We start from the raw sequence: 19,797 nt of genomic DNA, 5'->3' as shown, positions 1-19,797 counted from the left end.
AGACCTTTGATTAATCCCCTTGTCCCAATAGCATATAACTTAGGGCACTTAAGAGTCCCTAAGATTTGATGCTAACACATTTTTCCAGCTTCAGTTCTGAAGACATTCTCTAGCCTGAACTCCCTGCCATTCAGCCACTCTCGATTCTTCCCTAACCTCCACAAACCCTGCCTGCTGCCTGTTTGCTGCGGGACTTCCTCAGCTACTCATCCCTTAGGCTCAGCTCAGATGCTATCTTCTTAATGAACTCTGCAGTTCCCTGACTGCAATTAATCAGTCTCTTTTCAGCGCTTCCCTTGCACTTTGTTTACATGTCGATCTGAGAGCTAACAGTATTGTCATTTATGTTTGCTTCTTCCCCCTACTTACCTTAGTCTAGGCATTCAACAAAACCTTGCTGAATGCAATGAAACAGGAAGAAAGAACATGACAAACATCTCCCTGGTAATGTCACCTGCACATAGAGGTTCCTTGAAGATTGACACTTTACAAATTAGCATCCCCTTCAAGTCAGAGAGCACCAGAGAGCCATCTCAATGGAAGGCCTGCAAGAATAATAGCAACAGCACCCTGCTGTGGGTTTGTGGAATGAGGGGAGAAGCATGTAAAGTGCAATGGATGCAGACATGATCTGGGGTGTTCTTAATGGTTCCTTCGGAAATCAAGATGCCTGTCTTCTGAGAGGGAAACTCTTTATGGGTCCTTGCTCAGGAATGCCAGGCAGGCATCCCAGATTTATTAATTGGTAAATGAGGGTGCAGACTCTACAGCTGGGACAGACTGCACAGCCATGTAAAATCCCTAAGGGAAGAATTTGGGAGGCACTGACAGCAGCTTGTCCATACACTGCTGGCCACTCGCCAGTCAGGCAGCTGCCAACAGGGGCGGGGACAGGGTGAGAACATGAGAAGAATGATCCCCAGAAGGTGGCTGCCAATTCCCCTCAAAATTTCCAAATTCTCCAGGGGATCTTTGGACTAGAGAAATTTTTCCTCAATGCTGTCAAAGGCAACTCAGTGCAGTTACCGAGTCAGCATCCGTGTTGACTTCTGCCAACAGATTGCTCGTGCTCTTCCCAGAAACAGCGGGGTTCCTGCCCATCCTCCAAGGAAAGTAAGCAGCAGAGCCCAGAGTGCGAGCATCAAGGGGAGAAGGAAAAGAGCCACGTCACCAGCCCCTCCACCACTGGTCATTTGTGGCCACTGTCACTCGTCTCCACTCTCAGAGGGCAGGGTCCATGGCTTGCTCTTCTTCATACACCCAGTGTGTGGTCCACAGATTGGGTTCTAGAAGAATTACCTGTTTGTTGAATAAATGAATGTACTTCTCAGAGGAGTACGTTCCTGATAAACTGAAGACAAAGCAATCTGAGGTTCCTGGAGTCACCTCCATCCCCACCAGATAAACACCCACCTCTAGGAGAGCTCGTGAGATTTGCTTTTCAATTCCTCTAAGCTTTGTAACTGAGTTACAGAGTAACCTGCCAGCAATCTCAGAATAATGGGGCAATTTAAATAGAGCAAAGTCCACGAAAAGTTTCACGGAGTTGTGCTGAGCAAAGGCCAGAGCCCCAGCAGTATACAACCGCAGACTGAGTGGCACTGCCCGGTCCCGCTCGTGAATCCCACCGCCAGTGAGGCCTTGCATTGGCCATGCACCCCGTGCTGTCAGCCTTCCTGACAGAGCTCCCCGGCTGGTTCCTGTTCTCTGGGGTCTTCCTGCCTGTGGCTTTGCTGCTGCTCCTCCTCATCGCCTACTTCAGGATCAAACTGATTGAGGGTAAGTGTGAAGCCACACAAGGAAGGACTTAGATGTGCTTTCCCTAGGCAAAACTTCAAAACATGTCAGTGTTGCTGGGTGGCCTGGAAGAACACCTTTTTTGATTTGCAGGTACTCTCTCCTAACCCCACCTCCAACCCCTTGAGGTCTTTGGTGAAATGGGCAAAGTTTGATCATTTCAGTACTGCAGACTGTGTGGTAGGATGTGAAGACTTGTAGGGACCCCTGAGTAGTTGCTCAAACTGTGAATCAGCAATTTTGACACACAATTGCTTGTCTCTATCTCTTAAGGCAACAGATTCACCAACATTGAAAACACTGTCCGTGGTCTGCCTTATCCATATGACAGATGAATATGTATATGTGCCCAGGTGCAGGTGGGTACCCACCGGTTGTCTCTGCATGTGCATGTGCCCATGATTGTTTGCACAGGCACACTACTTTCTCATTCACTGCATTTCTAGTCAGAGAATGTTCCAAACATTGTGGTGTCACAGTGCTTGGCAAAGGTAAAGCCCTAATGGGCGTGTGACCTTGGTATGAGAGTATAGTGTCAAGATATCTGAGAAAGAAGGAAGGAAGAGAGGGAGGGAGGGAGGGAGAAAGGAAGGCAGGAAGGAAGGGAGGAAGGAAGGGAGGAAGGAAGGGAGGAAGGAAGGCAGGAAGGAAGGGAGGATATCTTAGGAAGTTTATTATCTTAGGAAGGTGATTTGAAATGGACACTTGGCTCCTGGTGAGACTACTCTGCTATAGTTAAAATTAATGAAACTGGGCTGAGACTTGATAGAATACATATTCATTCTCCATCCAGTAGATATTAGGTATCATAGAGGTTTATAGCTATTTTAGCAATATCAACAAAAATCACTCAAAATCTTAATTTTGACAGTGTCATATTACAACACTAAAAAATAAAATTGAAAACCCCTCCTCTTCCACAGAAACTTGCAAAGTCCGAACAATGTCATGTATGTTTCTATATAAATATATTCAGAATCTTAAATGATGAATGCCATAATATATAACCTAAAATCTAATAGCAAAGCAAATAGAGATATTTATGTCGAAGGGGAGATTTATGACATTGAGAAATTCTAGAGGATAAAGAGTATATTAAATAATCTCAAATTTCACATCGTAATTTACTCAAACACCCTGCAGCCTTTCACTTTGTGTGTCTCATTTTTACAAACAGCTCTCTTATTGGGTGATGAAGCTGTATTGTTTCACTCTATTATGTCGAGTAAACCTTTAGAGTAAACCTTTCCTTTATTAAGTCAGTTCATCCTGCGCTGCCCCCAAACCAGTCCGCTAGATGTTCTGTGACTCCGACTCGCAAGACTACTAAGCCCTGGTAAGAGACTCCAACAAAGGAAAAGAAAATCAGAAATCTCCAAGATCTAACTACAGTTTTCCTTTGTCCCAAACTGTCCAGCAGCTGCAAACATTTCCACATTGCAGGCCTTCATGGTTGTTGCAAGACCACCATCAGCCACATATCCCAGGCTCCCACTGACACTGAGCACTCTAGGGAGAAATAATAGGATGTGGATGTCACGCTCAGGACCTTGAATGCTTCATGTAGCTCCCAACTTTTATCCCTGACTGCCTCTTGGGCAAGATAAAATTTTCAGTATCTCAAAAATGTATCAGCCATGAAATAAGGCAAACAACAGGTCAGGAGAGGCTCATGGATTTTAAAGTCTCTTACTGATCTCTGCTTACCAGTTTTTATAGATCAGATAATTCAGTAGGATATCTGGTATTTGGGGCAGACTCTGCAAAAAGAGGGCAGATCTTGATTTATAGCTCTACTTATCCTGGGAAAACACTTATAATAATATGTAAAATGCGTATGAGTCTACAGTATCTTATTAAGAATACACTGGGAAAGTCAACTTGCCATTGATGATGTAGCCTGGCATCCCAGAGGGATGATCTTAGGGAAATGCAGGCAAATTGCCAACTTCAGTGCCAGGCCTAGACAAAGTGCCCAACATGCGTACAGTGATCCCTTCTGCCTGCAGCATAGCCTGCCCACATAAGGGGTCTAAGAGATCAAGTCACAGACATAAATTATAACCTTAAGTTCATAGCTCAACAAAATCAGAGCTTCTGAAGGATTACACTAAAGGGAACAGAAGACCCCAAAGAACTATTATTTCTTATTTCTTTCTCCCAAATTCTGGCATGCTGATAAGCCTGTCCTAGACTTTTTCACAACTGTAAATCTTCCCTTTCTTCTTTTTGTAGCACAGGATCTAACCCAATGAACAGCAAGAATATCAGCCTCACATGCTGAGGGACCAATACTCTCTGCATAGAGTCCTTCAACCAACTTTAAAGCTTGCTCCAAACTTGCACACCACTTGTGGATAGCAATTGTTCTCTTTTATTCATTCAACAAGTATGAGTGAATCTACCTGCCTTAGTCTATTTTCTGCTCCCACAACTGAATATGATTGGGTAATTGACAAAGAAATAAAATTTCTTATGGTTCTAAAGGCTGGGAAGTCCAAGGTCGAGGGACTGCATCTGGGGAAGGCCTGCTGGTGGGAGCTCTCTGTAGAGTTCTAAGGCAGCACAAAGCATCACATAGTGCCAGGGGAGCATCTAAGAGATAGAGCCAAGTTGGTTTTATAACCGACCACAGGAACCCATTCATTCAGGAAGAGTTCTCATGACCCAATCACCTCTTAAAGGTCCCACTTATTAATACATCACAATGGGGATGACATTTCCACAGAGTTTAGGTAGTAAAACAAATCAAAGTACTACCGTACACCAGTAATTTTCCCAGATATTGGAAAATATTTTTAGTAGGGGCTCTGAGAAAGGAAAGGAAAGAGAAAAGGAAAGAAACAATTACAGTCCTCAAAAACCAGACAAATCATCAAAAGTTAGAACTGTTACAAATCTATATGTTTCTGACCCTGGCCTCCGTCGATGTCTAGTCAAAGGGATGAAGAATAATCTGACCTCTCTCCTTTTTTCCCAAATGTCAGCACTGAGGCCACTGAGCCAGCCATGGGGAACCAACAGTGATGTCACAAGCCACCCTCTCCATTGCTGCTTACTTTTGCTCTCACTGAAGTGAGCCTGGAGCATCCAAGTTCTGGCAAGGGGTATGGGAGGAGAGAGGAAGCTAAAGGCGCTGTTTATTGTGGCATAACAAAAATGTCTGCCTCAGTCAGTTAATGCAAAGGAGGCCTCACCCAAAGCTTATTGTTTAAAAATTATAGTTCTTCCTGTGGTCATTTTCCTAAGGGTAAGCAGTAATATTCTCTCTCCAGGTTGAGGACAAGCAAGATCACTTGGTCCAAAATAAAATATCACCAGTTTAAATCTCCATTTAGCTACATCACTTAAAAACTGTAAACAGATGGGCAAATTTGATGCCATTAATCTTCTAAACAGGGCTATGGAAAGTGTCATCATTCCTATTTTGTTCCTGTAACGAGAGGGATGTTGACAGATTAACTGGTGCATTCACAGAACCCCAGAGTCCTGCATTCCAAAACGGAAACCAGCTTGCCTGTCTCATACATCCTAGACTGCCAGGCTAGAGAGCCATTTTAGAAGTGATGGAAAGCATGTGGAGGTGCTGTAATCATTCAGCGTTAATCCCTAACTCTTCAAGCCTTAGGAGGTAATGGTGCATGTAAATTTAATTAGTATGTAGAGAGCATCAATTTTCTCATGCAGGAAGAAAAACACCACTAACATCCTGCTTCGATCTGGGTCAGTTGCCTTGAGAAGTTGGCCTTGGGTTAGAGGTCTAGGTTTCATACTTGCCATAGCCAGACCCTTCATCTACCCCTGCATGGACATTTTACATCTCCTATAGTAAAAGTTTTGACTATCTTATCTCCCCAAATCCTGAGATTTCTAGACCTCTATCCCCAGTCCTGAAAACATCATCACCCTGATTAAAAAAAAAAAAAAAAAAAAAAAAAAAGGCCAAAAAATCATTATGAAAAAGATTGTGTCTTTTGAATGCCTAAAAGTGCGTGTGGAATTAGATCCAAAATAAGGTTACTGATCAGGTTCTGGCCTTCAACAACTTGTATTTATACCATAACAGACAGGTAGGTATTGAAAGTATGCAGGGTACCTAGGCATCTTTCACTGGACTTCATATACATGTTTTAGTGGCCACCAGTCAAAAAGGAAAAAAAAATTGTAATTATTATTTGGAAAGAGCAGATTAACTTGAGTTAGAAGAATAAAATGGTTAAGAGCTCAGACCAAGGAGTCAAACCAATAAGGATTTGAAATCCTCTCTACTTTTCTAAAAGTTTCAGCTTCCTCATCTGTAAAATAGAAAGAGCAGAGCACAGCTATAGGGTAGGCATGGGGATCAAGTGAGGTAATGCACATGAGGTTCTTAACAGTGCCCATGCTGAACAACTCTTAGTCATTATTACCCCTCCTGGCCCATACATTCCAAGAAGGCAGTGTGTGTGTCACTGATAAAAATAGCTATTATTAGAATCATTAAGTAAATCTCCCTTGGTCACTCACCTTGAAAGCAGTAGAGACAGGATTTGGATCCTGGTTCTCTGGTTCCAAAGCCAGTCCCCTCTCAGTAGAAACACTACTCCTGGAGAAGTGAACACCAGATAAGCAGAGTATCTGCCCAAGGGATGAATCCTTTTGTCCCAGGCAAATAAATTTACCACCAATTTGAAAGAAAGCCCATTATGGGAGAAGCTGAAATAAGACAGAATTTGACAAAAGCTTTGAAAGGTTTGCTTAATCTCATATAACAGGAATAATTATTCTTATTAATGATGGTGGTTCCTCCACTCCTGAGTCAGAGATTATATTTCTTCACCCAGGGCCCAATAGGGAAGACCTCATTGCTTGCAGAATTTTCCACAATAACAAACTCAGGTGTTCTCAAGAATACCTGCCTAATCTCTCTGAACACCCTCCTAAACAGACCTACCAAAATAAAATGATGGCCCAATTGCAAGCTCTTTCAGGAGAGGGATAAATTATTTTATTCCTCTTGTTCTTTACACGATGCCTAGCACATTCTGTTTCCTGGAATAGGTGACTCACGGTAGACTGTTGAGCTGCTTCTTGTTCCCTCGACTCTAGTTCTCTTATTTCAATATCATTATTCAGATTACCCATTTTCCAGCTCTACAATTTGTATCTTGGTCCCTCATTCAAACATTTGGTAAAGTTAGTCATTGGTAATTCAGAAAGAAAGGGAGGAAATTACTCATTTTACTGAGTTTGAAAGCAAAGTCATGTGCTACCTCAAAAAGACATCTGAAATAGCAATAACCTATGTGGTAAGGCCATGAAACCCAGTGGCTCAAAGTGGTGAACTCTGAAGTCAGACTGCCTGACATCAAATCTTGAACCCATCAGTTTTTGTGATCTTGGGAAAGTTGCTTCATCTTGGTGTCTGTCTGCCTCAGATGGTTCATCTACAAATGAATAATACTACTGGTGACCAGATTATGTCATTACAAGAATTAAGAGAGAGTACACTGGAAGGGCTTCACTCTCTGTCTGGCACACAGCAGGTGCTTGGCAAATATTGGCCATTGAATCAGGAGGCTCAATGACCTAGAGTTTGTCATCATCTAAGCACATGCCCCATCTCCTGAGCAAAATTAGCTTTTGTGAAGGCCTAACAGAATCCAGGTCAGGGAAAGGTGCATGTTCTGTGGTGCAAGGCATATAAAGTAACTGACAAGGGAAAGTTTGCGTGGATTTGATGTAAAAGACAAATAACGTTTTCAGTTTTAATTTAAAAAATATGTTTATCATTTCCCATGAGTTTAGAAGCTCCAGGTTGCCTGGTTTGATTGAATTCTATTCTGAAAATAAAACTTTTAAAAGCAAAAGCAGGATTGCGTGTTGGTGGTATTCAAGAAGGAAGATGTTTTTTGATGTTTTTTATGTGTTGAGATCTCAAGGAAGATCTCAGGGTTAGCTAAAGATCAAATCTGGGGACATGCAGGAGTGCACATCTGTAACCCCAGCTACTCAGGAGGTTATGGCAGGAAGATGGAAAGTTTGAGGCTCATCTGGGAAACTTAGACCTATCTCGAAGTATTACAAGGGCTGGGCATGCAGCTCAGTGGCAGAGTATCACTGGGTTCAATCCCCAGTGCAGGGTGGTGGGAGGGGCTCAAATCTATTTAATCACCAGCCAGAAACTAGTTGAAACTCCAAGAGATGAACTCACAGAAACAGTACATAACAAAAGCTGAAGGGAGGAGACTGACGGGGTGGGAGGAATGGACTCATCTCAAATGCTAGAAGAAAACTGAGGATTGGAAAATGCCACTAGACTTAGTCAATAGGAGTAATGAGGATGTCATTGACGAGGTTAAGTAGTTTGATAGAGTAGCCTTAACTAGTTATATTCTAAGGAGCTAAAGAATATACAGGTTGTGGGCTGGGATTATGGCACAATGATAGAGTGCTTGCCTTGCATGTGTGAGGCACTGGGTTCGATCCTCGGCACCACATAAAAATAAGATAAAGAAATTATGTCCATCTTCAACTAAAAAAAATAAAAAAGAATATACAGATTGTGAAAAGTTGAAATGGTCATATAGTTCATATAGTTAGTAAAAGATGCCAAAAGGTAGAGGGAAAAGACTGATCTTGTCTATGAATTATAAATGCCTAAATAAATTAGGAGTGGGGAGGAGCAGGGGCAGAAACCCTGTTTCCGCAACTCCTGGCCTATTCACAAGCTTAGTGTTGGCTTATTGAATGACAGCCTTTTTTTTTTTTTTTTTTTTTTTTTTGTTACAGTCATTTGTGCACGTTAGCCAGGACCTTTTCTTTAGAAGTGGCTGAGATGGTGAGCAAGTTCTGACTTGCCCTGAAGACCTGGGCTTCTCTAACTCATAGGGTCACCAGCCAGAAATGCCAGCTAGTAGCTAGCCACTTATGACCTCTAAAGAACCAATGGCATTCAGCTGTTTGCAAATTACTAACCGGCATTCTTCTTTTCAGTTAATGAAGAACTACCTCAGATTCCTCGTCACCAGTATGAGTGCAAGGGCAACTCTTCCCTGCACAAGAAAATGAAAAGGATGTGACTGTTCGAACTGACCAATGGCTAAAGCACAATGAATTTCTACTGGTCACAGAGCAATGGTCTTCAGTTTAACAAAGTAGGTTGATAAACTAGAACCACCACCAGAGTAGAATCCTAGGATAACTATTCTGAGTCACTCTGAAAAGTGGCAGCTATTACCCAAGAGGACTTCTGAAACTCAGCTTCAACAGTTCTTTGGAAAGCACCAGATACATAAGATTTACTTGAACAGGCTCAATGGACTGGACATATCATAACGTTTAAACTGTTACTGTGATTGTTGACTTTGAATCGCATTTTTAAATAAAATTCTCAGGCATCAGTATTATAGGATCCAATGAAAACCCACATAATTTTGATTTTAGAAGTGAGGAAACTCCTGAAGAGATCAAATAAATAAATAGCAAAAGATGAGTGCCCTGCAGGAGCTCTGTGGATGCTTTATGAAAGGGTGTCCACACTTGCTTCTCTAGCAGGGCAGCAACTCTTCCATGATACCATTTCAGACATTTCTGGACCTGAGTATGTGCCTCTCCATTTCCCAAGAGCTTTCACAAATCATCACTGTGACAAACAAAACAAGAGGAGTCTCAATAATACTAGGTAGAGATCACTCATCCATGTAGCTCTCAACATGGTGCAACTTGGAAATAAGCGCAATTTGGTGTTGGGAAAAGAAAAGGAGAACACGTGAACACAGCTCCTGGGGAGAAGAATTCAAGTCTTTGCCTCTAAAACCCACAACGTCAGGGAGCTATTTCTAAATATGGAAAGAAGTCTACATTTCACTAGCAGAATTCTCCCTCTATGGAAACCCTGAAGAGCCAACACAGACCACTGAAAGAAACATTTAATCTAAGGTGTTGGTTTAAATATATTACTATTGTACTCTCCACATTTTCCTACTAACATTAACAAAATGTTTGATACTTCCTAAATCTGGTTATATTCCAGTCTTTGCACATGACTAGCAGGCTCTTGGTGATTCGTTTTATACAATAAATTTTGTCAGCTCTAAGAAACGCACCAATTTTGGTAGTAAGAGTCATACAAAAGATTGTGGGGATGACCCAAAGCATAAATAATGCATCAACAGTGCCAGATATTTTCTGCTTCTTCCCGCCAGCCCCACCCCCAAATTCCTCATATGCATTGTGAATGGTCTGTTTGCACTTCTTACATAATATAACTCACTGTTCAACTCTTCACACTCACTTCTCCATTTTATTGCACTTGATTATAATGAAAATGTCTGCTGGGGCTTTCAGACAGATAATTTATAACAACAGTGTTCGTGCCATATGGAAGGAATAACACTATTCTCTCGGTTCTGGGAGGGATCTCTTTTTAGCCTTTGATAGAATCAGCTTGTGTAAAAATGCTTTCTTTAACAGAAGGTGTGAAAGGACACATCATACCCTCATCTCAGCAGCTGCCAGCCAAATCTGTGGTGCAGCTATCAGGGTTTGCTCCATCTTCCTCCAGAAATAGGCACTTCGAGAGTCTGAGTTTGGGCTCTGGTAGATGCCTGCCCACCACCTCTCCTATTGTGGTAACAGATGAGCTCTAAACATACATGTTTCCAACAATAAGCGTATCCAAGTAGCTTAAATCAAGACCTGTTTCTTGTTGCTACAGAATAAAGTGGGAGTAAGGAAATCGCCAATGAAATTATGACTGGACTCCATGAACTTTTTCTGTGCAGGGAAGAACAGTAACATGTTGATTTTCCCATGGAGAAAACAAGTCCCAAAGATTTCATTACCATCTGTTTGAAGGCACTGCTAACAAATTTGTCAAATCATCCACTAAGCATGGCCAAGTGGCTACAGAGTTAACTCTTTGCTCTTCACATGCTTGTAGGTCCAGTTTAAGATTTCATTTTCTTCACTACTGTTACAAAACCAGCTGTCCCAGTCTTCACCCAGACCAGGCCCTGGTCTCCTTACATCACCATAGGCAGTTCCACTCAATGCTCCAAAGCCTTTTACCAGGAGCCAAAATACTCCTTTGACTCAAAATGGTGTCAGCTCGACAGTTTCTTATTTCTAATGTTCTAGTATCTGAAAGAATTCCCAGGTAGAGATAATGATTCTCCAACTAAATCTTCAATAAAATACTTTAATGGGTGCATTAAGTTCTGTCACATCATGTTATTATTCAATGAAAATTTACCAAGGAATTATTACTTTTTTAAAAAACAATTAACCTAACATGAATTTTCCATTTCTCTTGTTGATCACTGATAATCTGGTATTGCTAAAGATGGTCTTCAGGGACTGGGGTTGTAGCTCAGTGGTAGAGCTCTTGCCTAGAATATGTGAGGCACTGGATTTACTCCCTAGCACCACATAAAGAAAACTAAATAAACGAAATATTGTTTTGTGTCCATCTACAACTAAAAACAAACCAAAAAAAGATGGTTTGCAAAGAGAGAGATGAACTGCCAGTCCATATCCTAAAGAGAGAGATGAACTGCCAGTACTATCCTAAAGCTGTACTGTTGATAAAATAGAAACTTGGGCATACATAGGCACATATCGTGCTCTCTGAAATACTATTCATGATGACATTTGTAAAAAGCCAAAGACTTAAAATTAATCTGTCCAGGTAACAACCTCTAGAATTTTCCAGTAGCAAGGGGAAAAAGTTAAGAGCAGATTTCCTTTGAAATCTTAACTTCTTTGGTTGGGAAAAAAAAAAAAGAATCTCAAATATCAGAACTTGTAACTAAGAAGCTCTCAGGATTCATGTCAAACATTCTGTAAACCATTTCTGATTTGTGTTTATGAAGTTTTCAAAGGATGCTCATAGGATTCTTCCTTTCTGACTTTATAACTAGCATGTGCTAATCAGAAAAGACCTCTGAGGTTTTATCAGCATTTAGGCAGCGGCATATAGGACATATGCCACTCATATCAGGACACATGAGTGACAAACAGAATAAAGCAAGAAACACATATTCAAAAATTTTTATTTGCAATTTCCATTATTTAGAAATATTCTTTCTACTTTATTGAAGTTTTTCAAATCCCTATCTTCAAACCTTGCTGACTTTCCTATGTACTCTATGATTTGGGGCTTTCAAAGTCCACTTTACCAATTAAGATTATGACATCCTGAGAAATACAATATTTACAAAGACACCCTTTTTGATGTTACACATGGGATTATCAACATTTTTCCAAGTGGCTCTTTGGGTATTAAGTCCTCAAAGATGCTCTCAATGGCTCCAGAATGTCAACCTGTCCTTGCTGTCTCAGTTGAGTAAAACTGAGCTCTAAATGAACACAGCACACTAAATTTCCTAGTCCATCAGTGCTATAAAGACAAACTTTCTTTTTATCACTGCTATTATTGTTAAATACATGAAAGAATAGGGTCCTCAAAATATCCTGAGAAGATCAACCTATGATTTACCTGTGCTATACATAAAAACTTTCTGAAGAGAGATATATTTTCAGAATCACATTTGGTTTCACATTTCTAAGTCTGGGCTTCCTGAGATATGCTTCTCTTGAGAGTTGTTGTTTTTCTAAGAATTATAGAGAAAGTGAAAAGGGCCTTTACAAGTTGACGATAATTTAGTGGGTAGAGAGCTCAAACACAAGTTATACAAATTATATTTAATGTATTCACTTTAAGTGACTACAGAAAGAAATTCTATATAACATTTGAAAAGGAATATACCATTTGCCATTTGCTATACAGTGTTTAAAAGAAAATTAAACACATCATCCGATGTGCCGGGTGAAATCTCCACAATAAGCCCTCCCAGTTAGACTTGGATGCAGCCCCCCCCCCCATCCCCAACAGTATGGTTTGCCTGATAGGTTAAAGCAGAGTGGACACAATGTAGAAAAGCATATGAAACAGAGGAGCAGGATTCAGATGATGCAGCTAAAACAGTTCCTGAAAGCAAAACAAAAAAATACACAAAGGAAGCAAGCAAAAATATCCCTTGGAGAATTTATAAAAGCTGGGGTGTACTATTTAAGCGGGTGGAAAGAATCTGGCATGCTAAACATTAGATTTAGATTTACAAACTTTCAACACTGCTTTCACCATTTCAAATCCGTGATGCTGGCAGCAGCATCAGACTATAAAACAGTGGAAAACAAAATTTTAAAATGCTGTATTCCACAAAATACTAGTAGAACTTCTGATGGAAAACATCCTCCCAATTTATTTTTTAAAACCTTTATAATAAATTAAGGAGAGGCAACATATTTAGAGAATAAACAAAACTTTATTTTATAACAGTATTACAGAAAGCAAAATATCATTTAATACAACTTGAAGCTGCTATAAATCTAATGTGGCATCATAACTATACATAGGGTCAAAAGCAAAGGAAAAAAATTTTCAATACAGTTAATAAGTCCCTATCAGGTCTCTGGTGTCAGCTTTAAATGGTATAGCTTTCTTATAACCAACGCAAATCACCACAGCCCCCTACCCTTCTCCCCAGCATCCTCAAACCTGTGTGAATCATCAGACTATCTGAAAGAGATATACCTGCTTAATAACAAAAGGTCAGTTTTACATGTAGACAAGGAGGTTTAATACAAAGCAAGTGTTCTACCCAAGTGTGCAAATAATGGAAAGTATTGAAATTTGGAAATGTTAAAAAAGAAAGCACTAAGGTTTTAAGCTGCCTGAATCTTTTAGTAGAAGGGAAGAAACAGATTTCTCTTCTCTTCCCTCCTGTTCTGGAATGCTGTCAAAGAGCGTATGTCTGAGAAGCACTGGCACTGTGGTGTGTCTCTGAGCACAGTGCATGGTCAGTGAACTTCGTAATTCTCCAGTCTGGAGATTCTCTGACTCTCTACTAAAAGTAAAAAGTCACAGGACTGGAAAGTCAAAAGGGTTCAATATAAAAAAATCCCCAGTGAAATTCTCAAACATTAGAAAATTTTTCAAGATGTAAGAAATGCTTTTAATCTTATTAATATTTTTCTCATACAGTATATTTACTGTAATCTGAAAATTGTAAATATTGACTGTAAGAATTCAATGGAAAGAATCTGGAAGAAGAAAAACCACTACCTAAATTAGTCACAGAGTTTCCTTTCCGCACAACAGCACCTGTTCAAGTGAACAGCACCGTACCAGCCCAGGCTGGCTTTGTTCACTGTCATTTAAGCAAATGAGTCATGAAAAGCAGGTAGTTGTACACAAAGTAAACAGGAAACAAAACCAAACTGCTTAATTAAAAAAAGTAGAAAAAAGAAGAAAGAAAAAAAAAAAAAACAAGAATATTTAGAAGTGGTTATAAAACAAAATATATTAAAAATGCACGAGAACGGTACAGACCAGAGCTGTTAAGGTAAGGTTTGGTGTTGGCATTTTAATTCTTCAGGCTTCTGGTCACTGTTACCAGCCATAGCACAATTTTGCTGGAGTAGTGGTGTGGCATTAAGACTTGGAATGGTCAAAATTCTTTAGGTTCATAGAGTTGAATGTTGTTTAGAAGACGACTTTCTAGGAGGGGAGAAAAAAAAAAGAGAGAGAGAGAGAGAGAGAGAGACAAGGTTTAAGTATTCCAAAATCAAAAAATGGAACAAAGTGCTACATAATGCTCATCAAGTTTTTAATCAAGTAATCAACTGTCATCTACCAAGGTCTATAGTAAGTAATGTTTACCAAAAGACCAGCACAAGCAGCTATTCCAAACTTAAGGGCTCTAGAATTTCTGGAGAACTGACAAGTACACAACTAGCAAATAAGAATATACTGCACAGATTTAATTAACACAAGATGAAGATAATTTGCATATAATAGAACTCCCCCAGTTTTGTGTTTTGCAGTTTCAGTTACGTATGGTCACCTGAGATCCAAAAATATATGGAAAATTAAAGAAATAAACAGTTCATAAGTTTTAAACTGAGGACCATTCTGAGGATGGCATGATGAAATCTCACCCTATTCCACTCAATCCATGTATCAGCCCTTTGTGCAGCATATGCACACTGCACATGCTACCTATCCATCAGTCACTTCAAAGATGTCTCAGTTTTCAGGTTGAGTGTCACAGCAGCACAGTGCTTATGGTTCAAGTAACCCTTATTTTATTTAATAAAGGCCCAAAGCGCAAGAGCAGTGACACTGGCAATTCAGATATGCCAAAAAGCAGCTGTAAAGTGCTTTCTCTAAGTAAAAAGGTGAAAGGGGGGAAAAACAGTACATATACTCATTTAGTATTACTTGCAGTTTCAGGCATTCATTAGAGTCTTGGAATATCTCCCCACTGGGTGAGGGGGAAATACTGTAAGAATCTAAAAAGAGAGAAACCAGTGTGGGTCTTAAGACTGGCAGAGATAGAAAACCAAAGCCATTTCCACTTCATTGAAATGAACAGAAAGGGCACTCCAGGTAAAGAGAATGGAAAGAGGGATACAGGTGGAAAGGTGCATGGTATTAGGATATTAAAATAGGTATAAAAATGTATGTGCGAGAGGAGGCAGGAATGAATGGAAACAATAGGATGGTGAAGCAATGGACATTATTAAAGAATGCACGAATTAGTAATGGAAGGCAAGGTAGATATTAGGTCTATTCAATACTAGATTGAGGAGGACTTGATCTAACATGAAAACAAAGAATGAATTCAGAAAGAACACATAGACCAGCGGGCAGTCTGCTGATCCAGAGCAGAGTACAAGAGTCAGGGAGAGGCAAAAGGCAGGTCAAAACACCAAAAAGGGCAGCTAGTTCATGCACGGCAGGATAAGCGCAGGAAAGGTTAGAATGCTTCCCCTTTAGTTTTGAGGAAGGGTTTGGCAGGACTCGTTTTTATCTTCTGGAAACCCTGCTGTGGCTTCAGGGTGGTGAATAGGCTTAAGGCAGTACAGTAAAGGCAGGAGCCACTGCAAGAGTCTGGGCAGGATGAAGAAGGCGGCAAAGGTCATTTATCACCAGCTGACAGGACCCACGTGTGAGTGGTGGCTACAGAAATCTGAGTGGTCCACTCATATTTGGAGAAAAGTTTAAGTGTGATTAAGAAGGAAGTATCTGAGAACAGTGGACTTAAGAGCCTGGGTGAAGCATTAGTACCAGGAATATACATGTAGGAGTTGGCACAAAGAGATTGGAGTTGAGACTGACAGAAGTGTGAACACAAGGAAAAATGAAAGACCGTCTTGGGGAATTCTATAATCAAAGGTAAGTGGAAAGATCTAAAAAAAAACCACAATGGTACATTGTCCCCATGGAAAAAAAGGTTTTAAGAAGGCAACTGTTTTATTTTCAATTTCAGCTTGATTAGGAAATTTGGCAAATAGTAAGTAATCACAGAAGACAGTGGAGAGTGATAAGTAATGTCCTTTCCAAAAGGCACTGGTCCCAAAGTCAATTAGAATGTGGTTAGATAAAATTAAGACTGATTGTAATGGAAAAAAATTCCATCATTTAGATGTACCACAGATAATATTATAGCATCTTGATTATTCAGGACAGATTGATTAATCAAATTCATTGTTTCCTACCCTGCTGTTTGCCTTAGGCTATTTTATTACTCATTAGCATTTCTGTTTGATTCAAGGTAGGGAGAAATCAATGGAGAAAACATAAGAGAGTCTTTTGCTAGGTTAGTTATCACGAAAAGGTGGGGAATTGTAAGGAGAAATGGATAAAATTATCACTTAAACTGCACTTGGGCATTATCCAAGACCTTTAGCCACGCTACCCACTCTTGTTCTCCAAGAACTGGTCTCTGTTTGCTCTGCTTAATGAATATGTATCATTTGTTGGACAGAGTTGACATTTTGCTTAGCTTACATTAGAAAACAAACCCCATAACCTGCTGAAATAATATTTTGGATATATTAGGTTAAATAAAATTATTACAGTGAAAAAAACAAAAGAAAAAGAAAAGGATCTTGTGATGTCAGCAGTCCCTGGAAACCTACAGAGAGAACAAGATTTAGGATTCTCTTCACCATTTTCTGTAAGCTCTGTGTTACTTTATTCCTTTCAACTTGTTTTCAAAAAATATATATATATATAAATTTCACTTTATAATGAGTTATAAATTGGTAAAGGAAAGTTAAAATTAAACTTGTTTCAAAGTTATTATAGGAAACTAGGAGTATGTAGGATTTGAAGATAGTTCTTGATCTCAAAAAAGAATCTTCTAAGTTTATTGAGCTAAATATAGAGAAAAAGACATCATTACACACACAAATTTAAATGTCATTTATTCACAAACCACTAGAGAGTATACTAAATTTTTTTTAGTTGTATTATTACAAATGATAACCTTGATGTGCTTTTAGGATTCCAAATTGTTTTCAGAATCAAAGAAAACTACTTTTCTTTTGTGTTGCAATGTTCAATGCATTTATTTTCTCATTCTTTAAAAACCAATTAAGTGGAGGTGAGAGAAGAATGGAGCAACTTTAGATTACATAGAAGAAAATGAGAGAGGGGTATGAAAAAATGGTGGAATGAGACAGACATCATTACCCTATGTACATGTATGATTACACAAATGGTATGAGTCTACATCATGCACATTAATAAAAAATTTTAAAAAAGAAAGAAAATACACTTAATGATAGGTGGTATTTTGTGATATAAAACCACTTGAGTTTCAGAATAGAATAAGGAAAGGTATTCTAACAAGCCATTTTAGAATCTTACCAAATTAGTGATACCTGTTTTCTCTGGATCAGATCTTGCTTTGATTTAAAACAAAAATTACCGTAGTGAACTAAATGTTTAGGCCAATAAAGAGGCTGGTAACTTAAAAAAAAAAAAGTTAAATGTAACTCTTAGTTAATTAGATATAGATTGAGTAAGAACACCCATATTTCTTACTGCTTTGGCTAAATAAGTAGTAACTTTATATATGAAGATTTTTTATTTATATATCCATGTATCTTTTTTGACTCCATGCATTTAAACATAGAAAAGTATCCTTTTTAAAAATATATATTTTTAGTTGTAGATGGACACAATACCTTTATTTTGTCTATTTATTTATTTATTTATTTATTTATTTATTTATTTTTTTAATTTGGTGCTGGGAATTGAACCCAGTGTCTCACACATGCTAGGCAAGTGCTCTACCACTGAGCCACAACCCTTGTCCCCCAAAAAGTGTTAAGTACTAAACAACTAGTCTTTCAATTAAGAAGAAAATATAAAGATGGCATCACTAATGTCATTGGTATGAAAGCATCAGACTTTTAAAATTTTTCTGCCCTTTGACAGAAGTAGGAAATTTAATATGTGACAATTTTTCACAGACCAGATTTTGGGTCTAAATGATGGAACATATATTCCTAACCAAACTGAAAACTAGGTGCTGGATCTTCACTTAAGAGCTACAAGAAGTTTCAAGAACCTTTTCTTTTCAAGCTTGAATTCTACCTCATATTTGTAGTGGCCAAACATCTTTACTTTGTCAATACAAATTGACAGGCGGTAAACATAAAAACCCAAATTACTTTCACTTTCACAACATGGTAAAGATCCTCTTGAGTTTGCCTAAAGTCACAGCTGTGAAGTATATGAATTCTCTTTACATGTTGGAATTGTGGTCAAGTAAGTAAACGCCAGGAGTATACAATGTCAGTAAACACTAAAAACTACTGCAGTCACATTTCCTAGCCTGTGGCCCCCTCTTTTGGCTATTGTGAGAATAGGTCAATATGGCCAGATTTAATCTAATTGCAGTTCTTAAGCTGTGTTCAGATCCTTCTTCCAAGGGCACATGATAGTTGCATACTTTGCCTTAAGCTTTCACAGGAGATTCAGAGAGTTCTTATTTATGCAATTTTATTGCACTATATGATATCTTTATTTTTTAAAATTAATTTGCAGGACTAGAGATCAAACCCAGGGCCTTGCACATGCTAGACAAGCCCTCAAAAACTGAGCTGGGTGTCCAGTCCCTCACAGTGCACCTGATGAGCAGTGGGGGGCCAGTGAAATGCATGACTAGAAGTGCCATGACCTTGTCTGAAAGCACAGCCTCAGTTTGGAGAGACAAGAAGCTCACACGTAAAGCTCAATCTTGATAATGCTCCACTCCAGAAATTGAGTCAATAAATCAATTTTAAAAAGCATTTGATTCAAACTACTAGAAATGATGCCTCTAAGTGATAAAACACAAAAAAATATGGTTCACCTCCAAAATAATACAGGAAAACCATGTGAAAATAATGCAAGAAAATGTTTCTTCAAATTAATGAGGATTCAATTACCTCAGAGCAATAATAAAATCAGAGATTCTGAAAATAAAGTATGTATGTAAGACACAATGCAATTATTTCCTAAATAAAAATAAGTTCCAAATACTCAGGTATAAACTTGAATAAATATGATATTCTATGAATTTGACAGCTACTTCTCATAATGAACTTTCATTTTATTCTTTTGTTTTCAATTTGCATGTTAAGTTTTGAAAAGAATGTCCACTGTTTACATTATAAGAATCCGAGAGCCCAAAACACAAGCAACCTAAATTTCTCTTTGGTTAACCCAGAAAAAATGGTCCATTGTTAAAATGAACATATTACCACAATGATAAAGATTGTGATTTCCAAACCCTGAGGGTTGCCAAGACTCTTAAGGGGTCACAGGGTACAAACTATTTTCACACACAGACTAAAATTGACATTTCAGGGCATTCACTTTTTCAGTACTGGAAGAACAAAGATGAGTTAACCTGCTGGCATCTTGGCATAGGAGGTCAAAGGAGCTAGTGTACCCCAACTGTACCAGAAGTCACTGTACCCTTCACTGGCATGCACTCACAGTGAAAGAGAACTTCATTTTCAATTAAGGATGTCCTTGATGAAACATCACTCCCACTGCATACAGACGCACAACAACACCCCGAGGAAAAGTATTTGTATGAATGTTTGAACTGTGAGTTGAAGAAGCTGCTTGTTTTTCATAAATTACCTCTTTTTACCTGAGAGAATTATGGG

The 19,797-nt window shown here is 39.0% G+C and overlaps 2 protein-coding genes across 16 annotated transcripts in view; one reads left to right on the top strand and one right to left on the bottom strand.

The window, feature by feature from the left end:
* Nucleotides 1–747: 747 nt before the first annotated feature.
* SMLR1 (small leucine rich protein 1) lies at nt 748–11,268 on the top strand. The gene is made up of 2 exons (XM_079148221.1): nt 748–1,779; nt 8,773–11,268. Exons 1-2 carry the CDS (start codon nt 1,653–1,655, stop codon nt 8,856–8,858), a joined length of 213 nt encoding a protein of 70 aa, XP_079004347.1. The 5' UTR covers nt 748–1,652; the 3' UTR covers nt 8,859–11,268.
* A 1,818-nt stretch (nt 11,269–13,086) lies between these two features.
* EPB41L2 (erythrocyte membrane protein band 4.1 like 2) overlaps nt 13,087–19,797 on the bottom strand; it is a 193,489-nt gene continuing 186,778 nt past the window's right edge. For all 15 annotated transcript variants that reach the window (XM_079148171.1, XM_079148164.1, XM_079148176.1 and 12 more), the window contains one exon: nt 13,087–14,341. The gene's annotated coding sequence lies outside the window, so the exon portion shown is untranslated. The remainder of the gene's footprint in view (nt 14,342–19,797) is intronic.

This window comes from Sciurus vulgaris (genome assembly GCF_902686455.1).
Source record: "Sciurus vulgaris genome assembly, chromosome: 7".
Classification (NCBI taxonomy): domain Eukaryota; kingdom Metazoa; phylum Chordata; class Mammalia; order Rodentia; family Sciuridae; genus Sciurus; species Sciurus vulgaris.
This window is presented reverse-complemented; position numbering and strand designations above follow the sequence as displayed.